The 17098-nt window shown below is 42.8% G+C and overlaps 1 protein-coding gene across 2 annotated transcripts in view; it reads left to right on the top strand.

Moving 5' to 3' along the window:
* The first annotated feature begins 16758 nt into the window (after window positions 1–16758).
* Nbas (NBAS subunit of NRZ tethering complex) overlaps window positions 16759–17098 on the top strand; it is a 340725-nt gene continuing 340385 nt past the window's right edge. For both annotated transcript variants that reach the window (XM_071601352.1, XM_071601351.1), the window contains exon 1: window positions 16759–16887. In XM_071601352.1, coding sequence (XP_071457453.1) covers window positions 16771–16887 — 117 coding nt within the window. In that variant the 5' untranslated portion in view covers window positions 16759–16770. The remainder of the gene's footprint in view (window positions 16888–17098) is intronic.

Genomic DNA, 17098 nt, shown 5'->3' with positions numbered 1-17098 from the left:
CATAGAATACCTGAGACTGGATACTTTATAAAGAACAAAAAAGAAGGTAGGAAGGAGCAAGATGAGGATAAAACAATCATCTTTTCAGACTTCTTCGTAGTGAAAGACAGCCTTGAAAACTATTTCTTCCTAGAGGGATAGAAATGCTGATCCCAGGTTGGTACTACTAGGAACCCTCTGTACAAATGCAATGAGACATAAAAGTCAAAGCTGCAGGCTAATGTTACTGAAGCAAAACAGACGGAAACTGGCTTCTTAATGAAGATGGCAAACTAAGTGACCAGCCCATGTCTCTCTCTCCGCAGATCTCTTATGGCTCACCAATGCCTTTCTTAGTTAAGTTTCTTTAAATTTCCTCTTACCTGCAGCCCAACACACTTCTGAGAAGTACAGAAAAGAAATAAGATGAAGCATTCCTCATTACGGATGTTGTATAATGAATCTTTCAGAAAAAAAATTCAAACGGTCTGTAATAGAGCAGTAAGTAATCTATTATGGCTATAGGGAGGGGACATTTGGCCTGGGTCCTAAAAATACCATGAAACATGACCCTTAAGCAGGTGTGGTGGAGCATGCCCATAATTCTAGCTACTTGGGATGCTGGGGCAGGAGGATTGTAAGTTTGAGGACACTCTGGGCAATTTAGGGAGAACCTGTCTCAAAATAAAAAAATAAGGACGATTGGGTATATAGCTCAGGGTTAGAATGCCCCTGGGTTTGATCCCAGTACTGAAAAAAAAATCCTTGAATATATAGTCATTTCTTCACAACTAACAATGAAGATGAAATGTGCTCTATGCAGTGAAGGACATGACCCAGGCCAGGGAACAAAAACCAAAGTAGATTGTGTGCTTTGTCCCTTCATCAACACCAATTCTGCCCCCATTTCCTAGTCCCAGCTTTTCGGAATGGATAAAGCTAGCTACCCAATTCCTAAGGATTTTGCCACCAAGAGGAAAGAAACAGCAAGAGAGAGAAATTATTTTAATATAAAAGAAGTCGAGTAGCAATACAATATCTTCATTGCATAACTCCCCTCAAGTCATGCTACAAACCCACCAATCTTTTCACAGAAGTAATAGCACTCTTCTCTTTCCTTAAATGCTGTCCATGAAGTTTGTCCCCAGACCCATGTGGTAGGAGAAAAAAGTTCTCAAGAATACTTGCTCTGGATTTTGAATGTGATGGTGCCTCTCATCAATAAGCCCTTTGCCCTCTGCTATGGCTTTTAGGTGGTAGGTCTCCTGCAGCCACAGTCATTATAGTGACACACACCAAATCCTCCGTGTGCAACCTCCTGCTTACTTCCAGCCTCAGTACCTGCCCTCTCTTCCAAAAACATTACTTTCCAGGATGTCAAACTGCATAGCAATCCTTGCATACATCAGAGTGCCTTTCACTGCTTTGCATTTTCTTATACTATTCTCCTCCCTGGAATAGCTTTCCCTCCAGTTTTGGTAATGTCTTCCTGTGTTACAGCTACCCAAAATTTTGTGAATTAATACAACCACCAATTTATTTGCTCAAGACTCTGTGGGTCAGCCATTTCGGTGGGATTAGCTGGATGGTTCATCTGTTCCACGTGGCGTTCCAGGAGTTATTCACTCAGTTGCGTTCAGCTGGTGTCTCGGCTGGGTTGAAAAATCTGGGAAGACTCACTTCCATGGGTGGTGCCCTAGCATTTCCCCACAGGGCCTTGCTTCCTCTGTGTGGTCAGCCTGGACCTCCTCACAGAGGATTGGTACCAGGGAAGACAGACTTCCTACATGGCAGCTGGGTTCTACCAGGATGAGTTCCAAAAATAAGAAGCAGATGTGCACATCTCTTGTCAGTCTTGAAAGGGAGTACAGTGTCACTTCTGTCAAATTCTCTTGATCACAGAGCCCAAACTCATAGGGAGAAGAAATACACTCTACCTCTCAACACAATCAATGACAAAGAGTTTGCAGCCATTTATTATAAACTTACCTTCTATAACACATTAGGTATATTTATAACATATCACCCATAACACCTATCTCCTTGAAGAACTCCTAATTATCATTTGGATTCGGCTAAATGAGCACCTTACCACAAATCCTGCTATCTGAATGTTTATTTCTCCTTTTCCTTAAAATTTGGAATCTTTGCTGGACATATGGCTGTCCAGAATAAAGATTCCCTCCTTCTTGGCCTCCTGGTAGCTAGATATAGCCTGTGTTCTGGCCAGTGGGGTGTGTGTGTGTGTGTGTGTGTGTGTGTGTATAAGTAAATAGAAGTGTCAAAAGAGACTTCTGGGGATGTAGCTCAGTGGTAGAGTGTTTGCCTAGCATGTGTGAGGCACTGGGTTCGAATCTCAGCACCATATATAAATAAAATCAAATAAAAGCCTATCAACAACTAAAAATCTATTTGAGAGAGAGAGAGAGAGAGAAAGAGAGAGAGAGAGAGAGAGAGAGAGAGAGAGAGAGAGACAGACTGACTCTGACTGACTTCTGGGAAATGTCCCTAAGGGAGGTAGTACCTGTGATTTTAGATTTCTTTCTTTTTTTGGTACTGGGGATTTAACCCAGGGGCACTTAACCACTGAGATGTATCCCTCAGTCCTGTTCTACTTTTGATTTTGAGACAGGGCCTCAGTAAGTTGCAGAGGGCCTTGCTAAATTGCTGAAGCTGGCTTTGAACTTGCTATCCTCCTGCCTCAGCCTCCTGAGTTGCTAGGATCATAAGTATGTACCACCACACCTGGCATGACTTCAAATTTTTACATGAGATAATAAAGACTCTCTTCCTTTGGGGGTTTCTGAACCATACAGCTAAAGTGAATCCTATTTTAAATACCCCTGCTAGTTATCTGTTTCTATAAAACAAATTGTTCCAAAATCCAGTGACTTTAAAAATAAATGTTATCAGTCACAGCTTCTGTGGAACAGAATTCAGGAGCAGTGTGGCTGAACAGGTCCACTGAGAGACTCTCTTATAGTGGCAGTCAAACTTCTGGTGGGGAATGCAACCGTGCAAAGATATGGCTCAGCCTGGAGGATCAGCTTTAAAAGGTAGGTCACTCACAAGACTGTGATGAAGTGAGTGGGAAACCTGTTTTCCACATGTCACATGCCGCATCTTAGACTACTTCAGTGTTGTCAGGACTCATCTGCTGGCTCCTCACCCTCACTTCCCCGCCAAAGCAAGGCAGTCCTAGCCTCCAAAGCAGAATGAGTGACATCTTTTATGGCATGGTACAGCCATCAAAGGCACACACTGTCACTTCTTCAGTCTCTTATTGATCACATAGGCCCATTCAGTGGGGGAGGGGACTACACCCATAGCAGTGTGGATATCAGTTGATGAGAATCCTGGGGAACCATCTTGGAGGCAGGCTACCAGAGGCCCCTGCTTCCCTAACAGACCCCAGATTCTGTTCACGTAGCAAGCTGTAATGCAGGAACAAGCACGTTCATAAGCATCCCCTGGGATAAATCTTGCTGCTTCTAGACCGGCCACTGTCATCACTACACTTGTTGGCTTAGCTTTCCCTATTTTTCATGATTTCCCTGACTTAGTGATGTGGACATGGAGAGGCTCCCATTTAAATATCCTCCTTTCCCATCTATATTTCCTGCAGCTTCTGAGCAGAGCAACAATCATTGAATTTTATGCTTTTGTCAAAATAAGTTGTCAGAAACGGGTCCAGATCTATTAGAATGCAACAGCCTTCCCGCTGCCCTGGCATTCACCTTATGGTGCAGGGACCGAGGGGGCCTGGCAAAGAGACATAAATCCAGAGATCTATAACTCTGTATCCCCCGAAGAAGTGGCCATAAAGTCCTTCACTCCAGATATATGGAGGGAGGGCGACAAAGGGCGGCCTGGAGGAGTTTCAGAGGGACTGTAAAACAGAAAAAAGACATCTTACTAACTGTCAGTCTCATTATAAGCAAGTCAGGCAGGGACATGATTTATGGTTGGGTGCTGACTGGCCGGCAGGCATGACTGTGGCTCTCTTCCCCCATCCCTGCCATCTCGAGGGCTCATCAGCCCCCGTGAGTGACGCTGATGGCTCCGGGGGAAATGGTACTGCACTGGGAGTCTGCGCAAGAGAACACCGCGTGGAGGTAGGAGGGTTCGAGAACAGTCTCTGTGCCTGGCACATGTTCTGAATACAGCAGCCCAGAATCTCTGAGGACCCCAACTTCCTCTCTGTGGTAGAAAGCCATGTTGCCCCAGCTTACAGAGTTCAGGGTTGCTTTCTCTGCTTCCCACCAGTGACCTCATTCACTGTACCTTCTGCCTGTGACACTGATCATAGGGTTTCATGTTAACAAGGCTTGAGAGTGTTTTACCAGCCGAAACAGGATAACTTGCTATATTTAAAAGGAAGGAGATAATTTTTAAAAAGGTCAAGAATTCTTCAAAATGCCTGCAGACAATAATTCTGGATATATAAACTGATACAGCCTGGTACCAGTGACATTACAATCATAAGGACGGGAATTTGCAAAGGCTGCTTCAAGTACAGCTCTGAACATGATGTTCCAGTTACGATAATTGTATTATAAATTACCCCCAAAATGTTTTGACTTATGACATCCATTTATTTTTCTCACCAATCTGTGGGTGAGGGACCTGGGACAGGATGCAGCTGGAATGGCTTCTCTCTGTTCCACAACGCCCAGGAGCACCTCCACCACAAAATCAAGGCAAGGGGGTAGAACCGAAGATTTAGTTATTCACAGTTGATGCACATATCAGTGGGATCCTAGTTGGGGCTGTTTGATGCTGCAGCATCTCATGCGGCCTGGGCCCTTGTCCTAAAGGTCAGCATCCCAAGGGCCTCATGGTCTTTAATGGCCACACTTCAGAACAAGCCGTGTCACTCCCTCCTCATTCTATTAGTTGAGACATTTACAAAGGTCAGCCTACTTTCAAGGATAGACCTCCTGTATTCTAGACATATTCTTTCTTACCTCCATGGTGCAGTAGCCATCCCATTTCCTCCTGCAGGGCGGGGTGTGTGTGTGTGGGGGGGGGTTAACTACCCCAGCCAGTGTAGTAAGTCCCTTTTCTGCCTTTTGGTTCAGAGGCATGAGGATCCCAAAATGACCAGGTGGCAGTCCTAACTTCCCATTGGATAGAATTGCTGTCATATCTCCTGGGGGAAGTATTCCTCCCTTTTCAGACATCCAGAGCGTAAAGTTAAGAGGAAAAAAGTGGTGACTCTGCTAATAGATTTCTAGAGGTGAGTGCCACTCCTATTCCTCGCATCCCTTGATTATTTGTCCTGTGAACCATGGCTATGGGAGAAACAGCACCATATACTAAACACTGACACAGAGCATATGGTTATCGGTGCCGCGTGAATATGTTCCGTCTGCTAACTTGGAAGCTGCCTCTGCCTGGGGAAGAAATGGGAACATGGAGACCTGAGAGGGAGCAGGCACCAGGTGTTAGTGCCTAGGATACCTTTGCAGGATCCTTTACTTACGATTCACCTAACAGAACACATTAAGTGCCTCCTGTGTACCCTAGCCTGCAGTAGTGCTGAGGATATGCAGACAGGAGTAAGCCATACTTTCTTTGCTTTCAAGATAATCAATGGTTTTCAAGTGAGATAAAATGCACCTGATGGAGGGGGCTGCGTGGAGCCCGGAGCTCCTCCCGTGGCTTCTTCCTCCATTTGCCATCTTCCGTCCAAGGCTCCTCCACCTGGATCCTCTTTCAAGCAAAATGGCCTTTTCTTGGCAACTCAGAAATCCAAGGAGGAGGAAACTGAAGCTGCTGGGGCTTCTTAAAGCCCCAGCTCAAAAGAGAAACCTTTCACTTAGGAGCCCAGCCAGGTTCCAGGGGAAGGGACCAGGCTTCACCTGCTGTGCTTCTGGGCTGGAGCACTTGAAGTCCTTTGGTCTAGACTCCCTTTTTTGTTACATGATTGCAAACTGACAGAATTCTAAACCTGCCCTCCTAGCACCCCACCCTACCACTAGTTTTCATATGAGATATCTTGCCTAATATACGCCAAAGCAGACAGGATATTTGTGATGTCCCAACTACTTGTTTGAAAGAAATTGCAGCTCCACATTCAACGGTTTATACCACTGATCCTCAAATGCAAGCAGGTCACCATTATTCCAGGGAGTTCCTTCCACCAGATTCCTAGGTCTAGACCACAGGAAGTTTTGTCCCCCAAGTCTGAGGTCAGCTCAGGGATAGGCATTTAAGCAAGTCCTCTAGGAGGTTCCGATACAGGAGTCCTCCCTGAACCACCTGTATAGAGCAAGGTTATTCTAGAATATTGTTGTTTTAGGGCTCACCAATGAAGGCATGTTGATTTTATTCTTAGATGCCATTTTATTTCCTACCTCTTGGACCCTCAAAGGCAAAGCAGCATAACTAATCTGGTAGAATCAGTTGTGGTTTTTTGTTTTTGTTTTTTTTTTTTTGTAGTTGTAGATGGACAGCATGCCTTTATTTCATTTGTTTATTTTTATGCGGTGCTAAGGATGGAATCCAGTGCCTCACATGTGCTAGGCAAGTGCTCTACCACTGAACTGCAGCCCCAACCCTGGTAGGGACAGATTTTAATCAGTTATCTATAGCAATAGGGAAGAGGGTCCAATGTAAACTGCACTCACCCTGGGTGAGGGGACTTGTAAGGCTTGAGTAGAGCCAGAGAGGAAAAATTATAAAGGTTGATCAGTGTAAACACTGATCAAACCAACTGCTTTCACCAGCTGAAAATCATCAAATTTAGCATTTCACTGGGACAGGGTCCTGGCAATTGCATTTCAAAGCAATGACTTTCAGGATTTTCAGATAGAAACTCTGAATTGTCAGAGAAACATGTACATCTCAAAGGGACAAAGGAAAGATCACAATTGTAAGCCTGTTTTTTTTTTTTCTTTTTTTCTTTGCAGTGCTGGGGATTGAACCCAGGACTTTGTGCATGCAAGGCACTCACTCTACCAACTGAGCTATATTCCTAGCCCAACAGTAAGCCATTCTTAATAAATGCTCTAAAAACGTGGGTGAAGTATTAGCTAGAAAAAAATGTCATATTCTTCTGGTAGACTCTAGGTTTGTCAAGCAGATGTTTGGAGGGTGAGGAGGACCACATAGTCTGACACTAATCTGACTACTAACAGTTGATCACCATTGGTGTTTAAGTCTTTAAATCAGGAAAAGAATAGAGGTGGATAAAATCATTTGTGCTGAGTCTGTAGTTTTTTTTTTTTATGTTACTCTTTATTTGTTGCTTTTAGATATACATGACAGTAAGGTGTATTTTGACATATTATATGAAGTGCAACCCATTCCAATTTTGATCCAATTTCTGCAGTTGTACATGATGTGGAGTTATACTGGCCATGTAAATCCTATATGAGCATAGGAAAGTTATGACTTATTCATTCTACTGTCTTTCCTATTCTCATCCCTCTTCCTTCCCTTCATTCTCCTTTGTCTAATCCAGTGGATTTCTACTCTTCCCCTTCCAACTCTCCCTTATTTGGGGTTAGTATCCACATATCAGAGAGAACATTTGGCCTTTGGTTTTGGGGGACTGGCCTATTTCACTTAGCATGATATTCTCCAGTTTCAACCATTTACCAGCAAATGCCATAATTTCATTCTTCTTTATGACTGAGTAATATTCCATCGTGTATACATACCACATTTTCTTTATCCATTCATCTATTGAAGGGCACCTAGTTTGGTTCCATAGCTTAGCTATTGTGATTTGTGCTGCCATAAACATTGATGTGGCTGTATCACTGTAGTATGCTGATTTTAAATCCTCTGGGTATAAACCAAGGAATGGGATAGCTAGGTCAAATGGTGGTTCCATTCCACGTTTTCTAAGGAATCTTCATATTGCTGTCCTGATTGGTTGCACCAATTTGCAGTCCTACCAGCAATGTATGAGTGTGCCTTTCCCCCACATCCTCGCCAATATTTGTTACTTGTATTCTTGATAATTGCCATTCTGACAGGAGTGAGATGGAATCTCAGTGTAGTTTGAGTCTGTAGTTTTTCTAGGCCAAGACTGAGACATAGCCAAGAAGAGGAGCCTGGTGAAGGAGAGACTCTTGACAGAATCATGCTTTATTTTAGGTTCCCAAGTCCCATTTTTAGTTTGGGAAACTAAGACACAGATACATTAAATAATTCATGCAAGGCCATAGAACTAGTCCATCATAGAGCTGTGACTCAAACCTAGGTTCTTCTACTCCTTCTGCAGAGGTGGAAGGAACTGGAAGATCATACAGAATGACACTCTATAAATGTACACTGACTGGCTGGGGTTGTGGCTCAGTGGTAGAGTGCTTGCCTTGCACGTGTGAAGCCCTGGGTTCGATCCTAAGCACCACAAAGAAATAAGTAAGTAAAAATAAAGATATTGTGTCCATCTACAACCAAAAAAATTTTTTTAAATGTACACTGACTGTATTTGAGTTTTATTTCACTTCCTTCAGGACTTAATTAGGTTGCAATGCTTCTTGTAAAAAATAATTTATTATAATAATTTAAACTTAAAATTATAGGAGTTTAACATGAGGTACATATTTTTTTAATAGAAATCTAAAATGATAAGTATTTCAATAGGAAATAGTTTACTGCATGAAATCCCATGAAGGAGCTAAAACTAGTTTTACTGAGAGATTGAATAATTATTTCCTTAATTTGTTTTCAATTCTTGGTGTTTAATTTGACTTTCCCACACTGCAGAAGGTGTCTGGTCTGATAATTTAATAACTTCTCCTTTTCAGTTAGTACTTTACACAATCAAAGAACATTATTAATTATTCCTCAGATTCACTGAATCCTTGGTCTTTTGGCTAATATTTCCACTGTAGTTTTTTATTAGAGGAAACTAAAAAATAAACTAAAGGAAGGAGTTGACCATAACTTCACTATAACAGTAGGAAAAAAATTCAATTCACAAATGGTCTGCTAAGTGAGAGAAATCAGGGCAAAATAAATGATTTTAAAGATCACAGTTGGTCTTTGAAATTAATGAGGATTTATCTATAACAGCATCAATTTAGCCATGAATAAACCATGCAGGCATTACAAATTTATTCAGGACCTACCTACAAGTTGGGTTTACAGAGATTTCCTGTCCATAAAGAATGATCATCTTTTGATTGTGGAGTTGCCCCTTGAATTTTTGAATGATTGGCATTATCTGTCACCCTCTAGGTACCCCCAAGTCTCTGGACATGACTGAGTCATTGTAATATGAGACACTGTAATTTCACTGAACTTGCTCTCAGTTGGTGACACGTGACTCTCAGTCATTTATAAAATTCCCTACCAAATATTCTGGGGAGCCCCGGAGGTGTCTGGTACATGTCAGCAAACAAGTACCAGTTCCTTTTGGACTCTGCCCATTGCTTCCCTTTGGAGCCATTGCTGATGTGCTGTCTGGTCTCAGCTGTCTGCGAGCCACAGAGCTATTTGCAGCAATGTCGAAGGCGGCCTTCCCCGCTTTTTGCTTCCCTCTGCTAGGTTCAGAGTGTTTCTTTTCAGGCAATTTGTCAGATAAGACATCCTTATAAGCTCCCACAAACTATCAAGAGTGCCAACTGAAACACAAAAACAAAACCACAACTTTAAAAAATGAATTGATGAGGGGCTGGGGCAGGGGCAGAGCGCTTGCCTAGCATGTGTGAGGCACTGGGTGCAATCCTTAGCACTGCATACAAAAGTAAGCAAATAAAATAAAGGTATGCTGTCCAACTACCACTACCAAAAAATAAAAAAAATAAATGGATTAATGAGCCTACATGGCAGCACCTGCCTGTAATTCCAGCTACTTGGAAGGCTGAGGAAGGAGGATCACAAATTGAAACCAGCCTCTGGGTTCAATCTCCAGAACCACAGAGGGAGGTGGGGGAGAGGGAGGTGGGGGAGAGGGAGGTGGGGGAGAGGGAGGTGGGGGAGAGGGAGGTGGAGGAGAGGGAGGTGGGGGAGAGGGAGCACAGGAGGGAGGGGGAGGAAGATTGTAGGAAAGCTTTAGGGATATCTAGGGAACCAGATAGCCAGAGCTTTGATTTCAGGGCTGAAAACAGAGGCAGGATAGAATGGGGGGAGACTGGGAACAAAGGCTGGGGCTGATAGAGAGGGGAATTGGATAGTGGTTCATGAGAGAAGTTCTACATGAAGTTAGAGTCCATGACTACTTAAACACTGCGTGAAGAAAGAAACCACCATGAGCCAAAGTAGACGGGAAAGCAATAGAGTCTCAAAGACTTCAGGTACTGGAAATATCAGGTAGTTCAAGTGTTTCTAAAGTGTGAGTTAAAACAGAGAAAGTAACAAGGTGACCTGTATACTTCTTTTTTAAAAAAAGAACTTTCAGAAATAAATGTACATACACCTATATATTTGATATTAAACTCATTATGGGAAGATTAGATACAGACAAAGCTGAAAAGTGAACTGGGGGACTGGAAAAGAGATCTGAAGACATTAAACTGAATATCAAACAGAAAGACAAGGAGATATAGAGTGTGAGGGTGGCCGTGCCTCGTGGAGGACAGAATAGTCTATCCTTACGTCTAAAGAGAATGGTGGGCAGGCAATACTTGAAGATGCCCTGAGTGAACATTTTCTGTAAGTGATTTTTTAAAAAAATGAAAAGAGCAGGGAAGAAATTACATTCCAAATTTCCGAAGTTACTGTTTGTAAGTGCACTCATGTACCCATCACTGAGATTCTATCATTAATATTTTATGATATTTTAGTATATATCTTTCCATTTATTTATTCCTCAGCCTATCCACTAATTCACTTTAGTTTTTGGTGCACTTCAAAATATATTACAAATCATCTACCTTTTCTTTTAAACAAAATAAAAGAAAAAGCTATTCTCACTTTTAGTCCCTAGTTGATGAAATTACCAATGCACTTTTAGCATTGTTAAATTTAGCATATTTTTACTCACTTTTTGCTCTTCTTGCTGATTTTTGTGCCTGTCATTCCCCGGTTTGTTGTTGCATTTAATTTGTGAGAGAGAGGAAGATGAAGGGAAAAATGACCTGTTGGAATATGTAGCAAATTAGAGTAAATGAGCAAGGGCTGGAGATCTATCTCTTCTTGGCTAAAACTAGGTGTGAACTTTATGATCTGTATTTTGGCTGCCAAGAGATATTATGGGACTCTTACAATATTTATGGAAGGATTGACTGGAATTCTCCAGGCTTTCTGGAGGAAATAGAATTTCTGAATTACTCTCAATATTATTTTATTATCATGATTAAAATTTATACTCTTCATAAAGATCTTGTGCACTATCCAATCAAGTACAAATGTATGACGTCTATAACTGGTAGCATTCAAATGCCTCGATTCAATTTTATTATGCAATTTCAAATTTAAAATGGAAGCGACTTCATGTGATAAACTAATCTCTTTAGTCTTTCATAAGTAGAATCATAAAAGGGTTAAATGCTGAATCATTAATGGCTTTTAGCTTAAAGGGTCTTTTAGCTGATAGGCGCTAAAAAGCTGAGCTTATATAAAATGAATCTTTCAGTTAATGATAGCTCTGCATGGAAGAATTAACAGGAGAAAAATGAGTCCTTTTGTGAGATATTGTTAAAAAATTTTCTGTCTGATTCTAAGCTAAAAATATCTATGGCCATAAGCAAAGTGAATTAAGAATTATATTTTAGTTGAGTTGAGGGTACGTTTGATGTGTGGTAAGAAAATCATAAGAAATGGGAAAACTTTCTTATTTTTTCTTCCTTTCATCAAAGGCATATGAAAACATCAGATTGCTACTGTTTAAAATGGGTATGTCACTCTCAGTATCTTCTCTATTAATAATTTGAACATTAGACAAAAAAATGTGTTGCAGTTACAGCTTTACCATTACCAGCATGTGACCTTGGTTGGGTCATACTGATTCAGAACCTTGGGTTCCTAATCTCTCTCTTTCTCTCTCTCTCTTTCTCTTTATCCATATCTCTATCTATCTGTCTACATACCTACATATTTATATATCTACATATCTATATCTATATCTATGGTGGATCAGATATAAGTCACGCCCCCAGCAACCCTCCCCAATCACGCCATCTGGGGACCAAGTGTGTAACACGTGAGCCTCTGGGGTATGGTCCAGATCCCAACAATCACAGAGATTGCAGAATACAAATTGAGGATTGCGAGCAGCTGTCTTATTTACCACCTAGAGAACCTGCATAATGAGGGAATGAAACCAACACGTTAAGAGAATTAGAGAAACTTCATTTGACAAAAACACGTCTGAGAGAAGCGACACCTGAGTGTTTCCATCTTCCTGGGCGAGGAATCGTGTTGTAGAAAGGAACAAAGGCATAAAATAGTACTTGGCATAGTGCTTGGAGCAGAAGCATAGAGGGTTAATGCTGAGGTGGCCGTCATGATGCAGTTAGGAAGATGACGATGCCTATCTCAGTGTTTATTTCCTTAAGCACTTTGCAGTTACTGTTCACATTGGCATTTGGGAAAACATAATCTTCCTTTTTAAAGTGACTTACTCCTGATTTAAAGTAACTTCAAACCAGAGATGCGTTCTTAGTCCTTAGGGTAGCTATCAACAAAATCCCTTAGATTGGGTAACTTACACACAACAGAACTTTATTGATGACAGTTCTTGAGGTGGGAAATCCAAGACCAAAGTTCCAAATGGTTTGGTATCCGGCGAGGGCCCTGTTCCTCACAGATGGCACCTTCTCACTACGTCCTCAAATGGTGGGAGGAAGGAACAAGCTCCCTCAGTCCCTTTGTGTAAGGACACTAGTTGCCTCCCCCAACTGTACTTTTTAATACTACCACACTGCAGATTTTTTTTCAACATGTACATTTTAGGGAGACACATTCAAACCACAGCAGAAGGACTTTCCACTTAAATAAGAGACTGATTAGATGACCACGAGATTGTATAAGTAAATTCTACCTATCACATATTGAGGTTTCCTGATGGAACAGATTGGTAGTACCGCCACGTGTAACTATTTGCTTCCTATTTCAACCCTCTAAGTGCTCCATCTGAATTATTTAATAACCTTTTGCTGCACAATTCTCTGTGATGTGCTACCTTATGAAGAAAGGAGCACAGACCCGAACCTGAAGAACTGTGTTTGAGTTTTGAGCTCTGCTGTGATCATAGACTTCTCTACGCTTCCATTTCTTTGTCTGTGAATGGGGAGGGATCCAAGTTCAATTCCAAGTTTCTGTCTTTTCCTCTCAGCAGCTCCTGTGAGGATGAAAGTCCTCTCTGCACACAATGAATACCATACAGATATTGTTATCTGTCAATTTGGAAGTAACACTGTCGTGATCCATATCCTACATACAGATTTGAAGTTAGGCAAATCTGCAAAACCCACTGTAGAAACATAAGAGAGGGATGGTACTGATGCACAGAAACTCAAAGGAACATAAGCATAAAAAGTCTTGCACTTGATTCCTCACCCGGGAAGATGGAAACACTCAGGTGTCGCTTCTCTCAGACGTGTTTTTGTCAAATGAAGTTTCTCTAATTGTCTTAACTTGTTGATTTCATTCCCTCATTGTGCAGGTTCTCTAAGTGGTAAATAAGACAGCTGCTCACAATCCTCAATTTGTATTCTGCAATCTCTATGATTGTTGAGCCCAGAGGCTCACGTGCTACACGCTTGGTCCCCAGATGGCATGATTGGGGAGGGGGCGTGACTTACAAGAGTATATCTGGCCCACCACAGGCAGTTCCTTCTCTCTCTTCTTGGCAGCTGACGGCAGCGGAGCTCTTCTTTCTCACACTGGCCTCACGCGATTATGTATCTTGCTACTAAGCTGTAGCCAGGCCACCAAGCAACTAAGGGTTGAGACCTCTGGAACTGTGAGCCCAAGTGCGCTTTTCTTCCTTAAAGTGTTTTTTTTTTTTTTCCAGGTATTCTGTCTCACCAAGAAAAGATGATAGAGTGATCCCCCAAATCAAGGATTCTTTTCCTCTCCTTTAATTATTAAAAGAAACCCCAGGTAAATATTCTAAATTCAGTGCTTGAAATAAGAGGGGTGGAGTCTTTTGTATCAAAGAGGCAGAGTTTGGGGACAGGTGGCCCCCCCAGAAGTCAATGACTTGAGAAAAGGAAGAACAGTTGGAACAGTGTTCCAAATGAAGCAAAAGTATTGGGTAGACAAAAACAATAGCTGTTATTACAAAGGTGAGGGAGGCGAGGAGGATTAGAAGTCTCTATCCTTCTGAAATGCTCAATGTCTTATTAAACTAACCACTCTGTCGTTTCAGATTGGTGTGACCATTATCTCTCTGTACCTATGACAGCTGCTTTATGCCTGTTCTCCTACCAGCTACTAGCATACTTTCTAGTCTCAAAAGTGTCCTGTTTGAGCAATTAACTACGTAGTCACCATAAATAAGACCAGTTAGCAACTTGGCTTCAGCCTGTTGCTTTGACTCTTCTGAACTTCGATTACCTGCCTTTTCTTTTCCAATTCCAGGGTCTGATACCGACATTGGGTGCTTTTCTTATGACCCATACATTCTTATCCCTGTCTCCTTTTGACTGGTCAACTCCTTCTCCCCGTTCCAGGAACTCTTGGGGATTTTAATTAGTGAAGGCTTAACCACCTGTCCATCTGCTCAGTGCATCTCTGGCAGCAGAATGTTCCTTCTGGGAATTTCTACAGCTATATATGTACACTCTCCGAAGAGTGGTTTTAGCCAGAGAAACTGTCTTCTTTATGACAGAAGCTCTCGGGGTTCAGCTAGGCATGCTCTTCTGTTTTCCCTTCTACTGTACAAATTGTGGCAAATAGGGTGAGGGTGGGAACAGAGAGCCGTAAATATAATGACGCTAAAAGGAAAAAAAATTCTTAGTGATGTATTTTCAGTCTCATTCGCATTCCAACTAAGAAGCATGCATCCTTGGCCAGTTTGACCAGCTACCTCCTATCTGTTGCTGTGTGATTGGGTGAAGAGAATGGATGATGCAGAAAGCAATCCCAATATCTGTCAGACTAGATAAGGAAGGGTGAGGGGTAAAGGAACCTTGATGCACTGAAGAGCGTGGGGCTGTTGAGGCACTGTAAGATTACAGCCACCACCCTCATGCTGCCTATCCCTGGGAATGGTGTTCCTGCTGCCTCCTCTACAGCATGCAATGTGAGATGTGCTCTCTGCAGGTGTGCAGCTTGCTGAGTGAGGAAGGGAGAGGAGACGCTGGTGTTTGCAATGAGAGGCTTGATGAAAAGACACAGCTGCTGTGAAAAATACTTGATTTGAAAAGCCTAGTGTGGTGGCATAGGCTTGTAGTCTATTACTGGGAGGGCTAAGGAAGGAGGATTTCTTGACACCAGCAATTTGAGGTCAGCCTGGGCAACATAGGGAGACCCTGCCTCTTAATTTTTTTTTTTATTTGGGGAAATCATTCATTTATTCAAATAACATTTTTCTCCACAGTGCTCTGTGCTGGGCACTGTTATAGATGCTGAGGATGTAGCAGGGATGTGTATTGAATCTGTTATGTATATAGGTGGAGCACTGTGCCATGGCTGAGCTTCCACTTTAAAGAATGGGGATAGCTAATACACAACGCTAATAAATAAACTGCAGAGCACTTCAGATGATGCCAAGTGTTAAGGAGAGAAAAACAGAGCTGGCAAAGTGGGGGATCTGGACAGATGGAGTTGGGAAGGGGATTACAAAATTAAAAATGAGCAGTCGGTGTAGACTTCAGAAAGAAGGTGACATTTGAACAAAAACTTGAGGGCAATGAGAGCCAGGCAAATAGCAGATAGTAAACCTCCAACCAGTGGGAGCAGCCAAGGAAGATTGTGTCTGGTGACTCTGAACCGGCAAAGTCAGCGAGTTTGAAGGTAGTGAGGGCAGCAGATGAGGTATGAAACTAAGGGAAGCCAAGTAGATGACATAGGGCTTTGAGGTCATTTAACTTTGAGAGAAATGGGAGCCATTAGAGGCTTCCTGGCAGTGGATTTTAATTGCATCACTGCCTAATCTATCTTGATAGACTTTATACAATGTAATCCTCAAGAGATCTTGGTAAGTTGTGCTTGTTTTGAATGTGACACAGTGCTAATACTTCGTGCACTGCATATTCGTTCAAATTAAAATAGGTTCTGCTTACAGTACAGGTGTTTCTACGTGAAGGTACTTGTTGAGTACACAAACGAGTCTGGTCCTCAGTTTGCTATTACATCACTGATGCTCTTCACACCCTTTCTCAAGTTTTGTTCAGTCTGTCTGCTCTTTTGCTCACTCCATTTCCCCCTCATTGAAGTGCCTCTCTCAGACCACCTCCGCGGGATTCAAATTTACCTATAAAGACCCAGGGCGAACACCGCCTGCTCCTGGAAGCTCCTGCAAACCCTCTGACCCTCACTGCTTTTCTTAAGCTTCTGATGCCTATCTTTAGCTCAACGTTTTGATTCGGGTAATTTTTGTTTTGGCGTTTACCCACTTAAAAACCGTGGGTTCCATCAAACCTAAATTAACACCAGCAATTCGAAAGTACTTTTTTTGTTTTTACAGAAGCTTTTCTGTTTTACAGGAAAGATTCAATGGCTTGGCCCTTCTCACGCAGAAATAACGAGGGGATCAGGACCCAAGTCCTACTCCAAACGCAATGGTCATTGTTATACCTAACAGCATTTTTCTTTTGGTGGCCAGTTCCTTTCACTTTTCTCTCTTCATCCCGGAGAATTAAAAGCGGCCGCAGCCGGGGAAGCTTGTCCAGCGTGGGACGCCGTAGCGCCACTCCCTCGGCTGCTCAGTCCGGGGCGAACATGGCGGCCCCCGAGTCAGGGCTGGCTTTGAGTCCCGGCACTTCAGAGGGCGAGGAGGAGACGATCCTCTATGACTTGTTGGTCAACACCGAGTGGCCCCCCGAGACAGAAGTACAGGTGAGCCCGGCCCCTGTGCGGAGGCGGCGGCGGCCGGTGCAGCGCGGGCGCTTGGCAGGCAGAGCCACGTCGCCCGAGCCACGTATCCGAGGGGAGCTGGAGCGGGTGGGCGGTGTGTGCGGTCCACCTGGCGACCGCACCTGGCGCCCTCGGGGGTCTCGGATTCCTCCTGGGCTTGGAGTCCGGATATCCGTGCGGGACGGCGCGCGAT

Source organism: Marmota flaviventris, chromosome 14, assembly GCF_047511675.1.
Source record: "Marmota flaviventris isolate mMarFla1 chromosome 14, mMarFla1.hap1, whole genome shotgun sequence".
In the NCBI taxonomy this organism is placed as follows: domain Eukaryota; kingdom Metazoa; phylum Chordata; class Mammalia; order Rodentia; family Sciuridae; genus Marmota; species Marmota flaviventris.
This window is presented reverse-complemented; position numbering and strand designations above follow the sequence as displayed.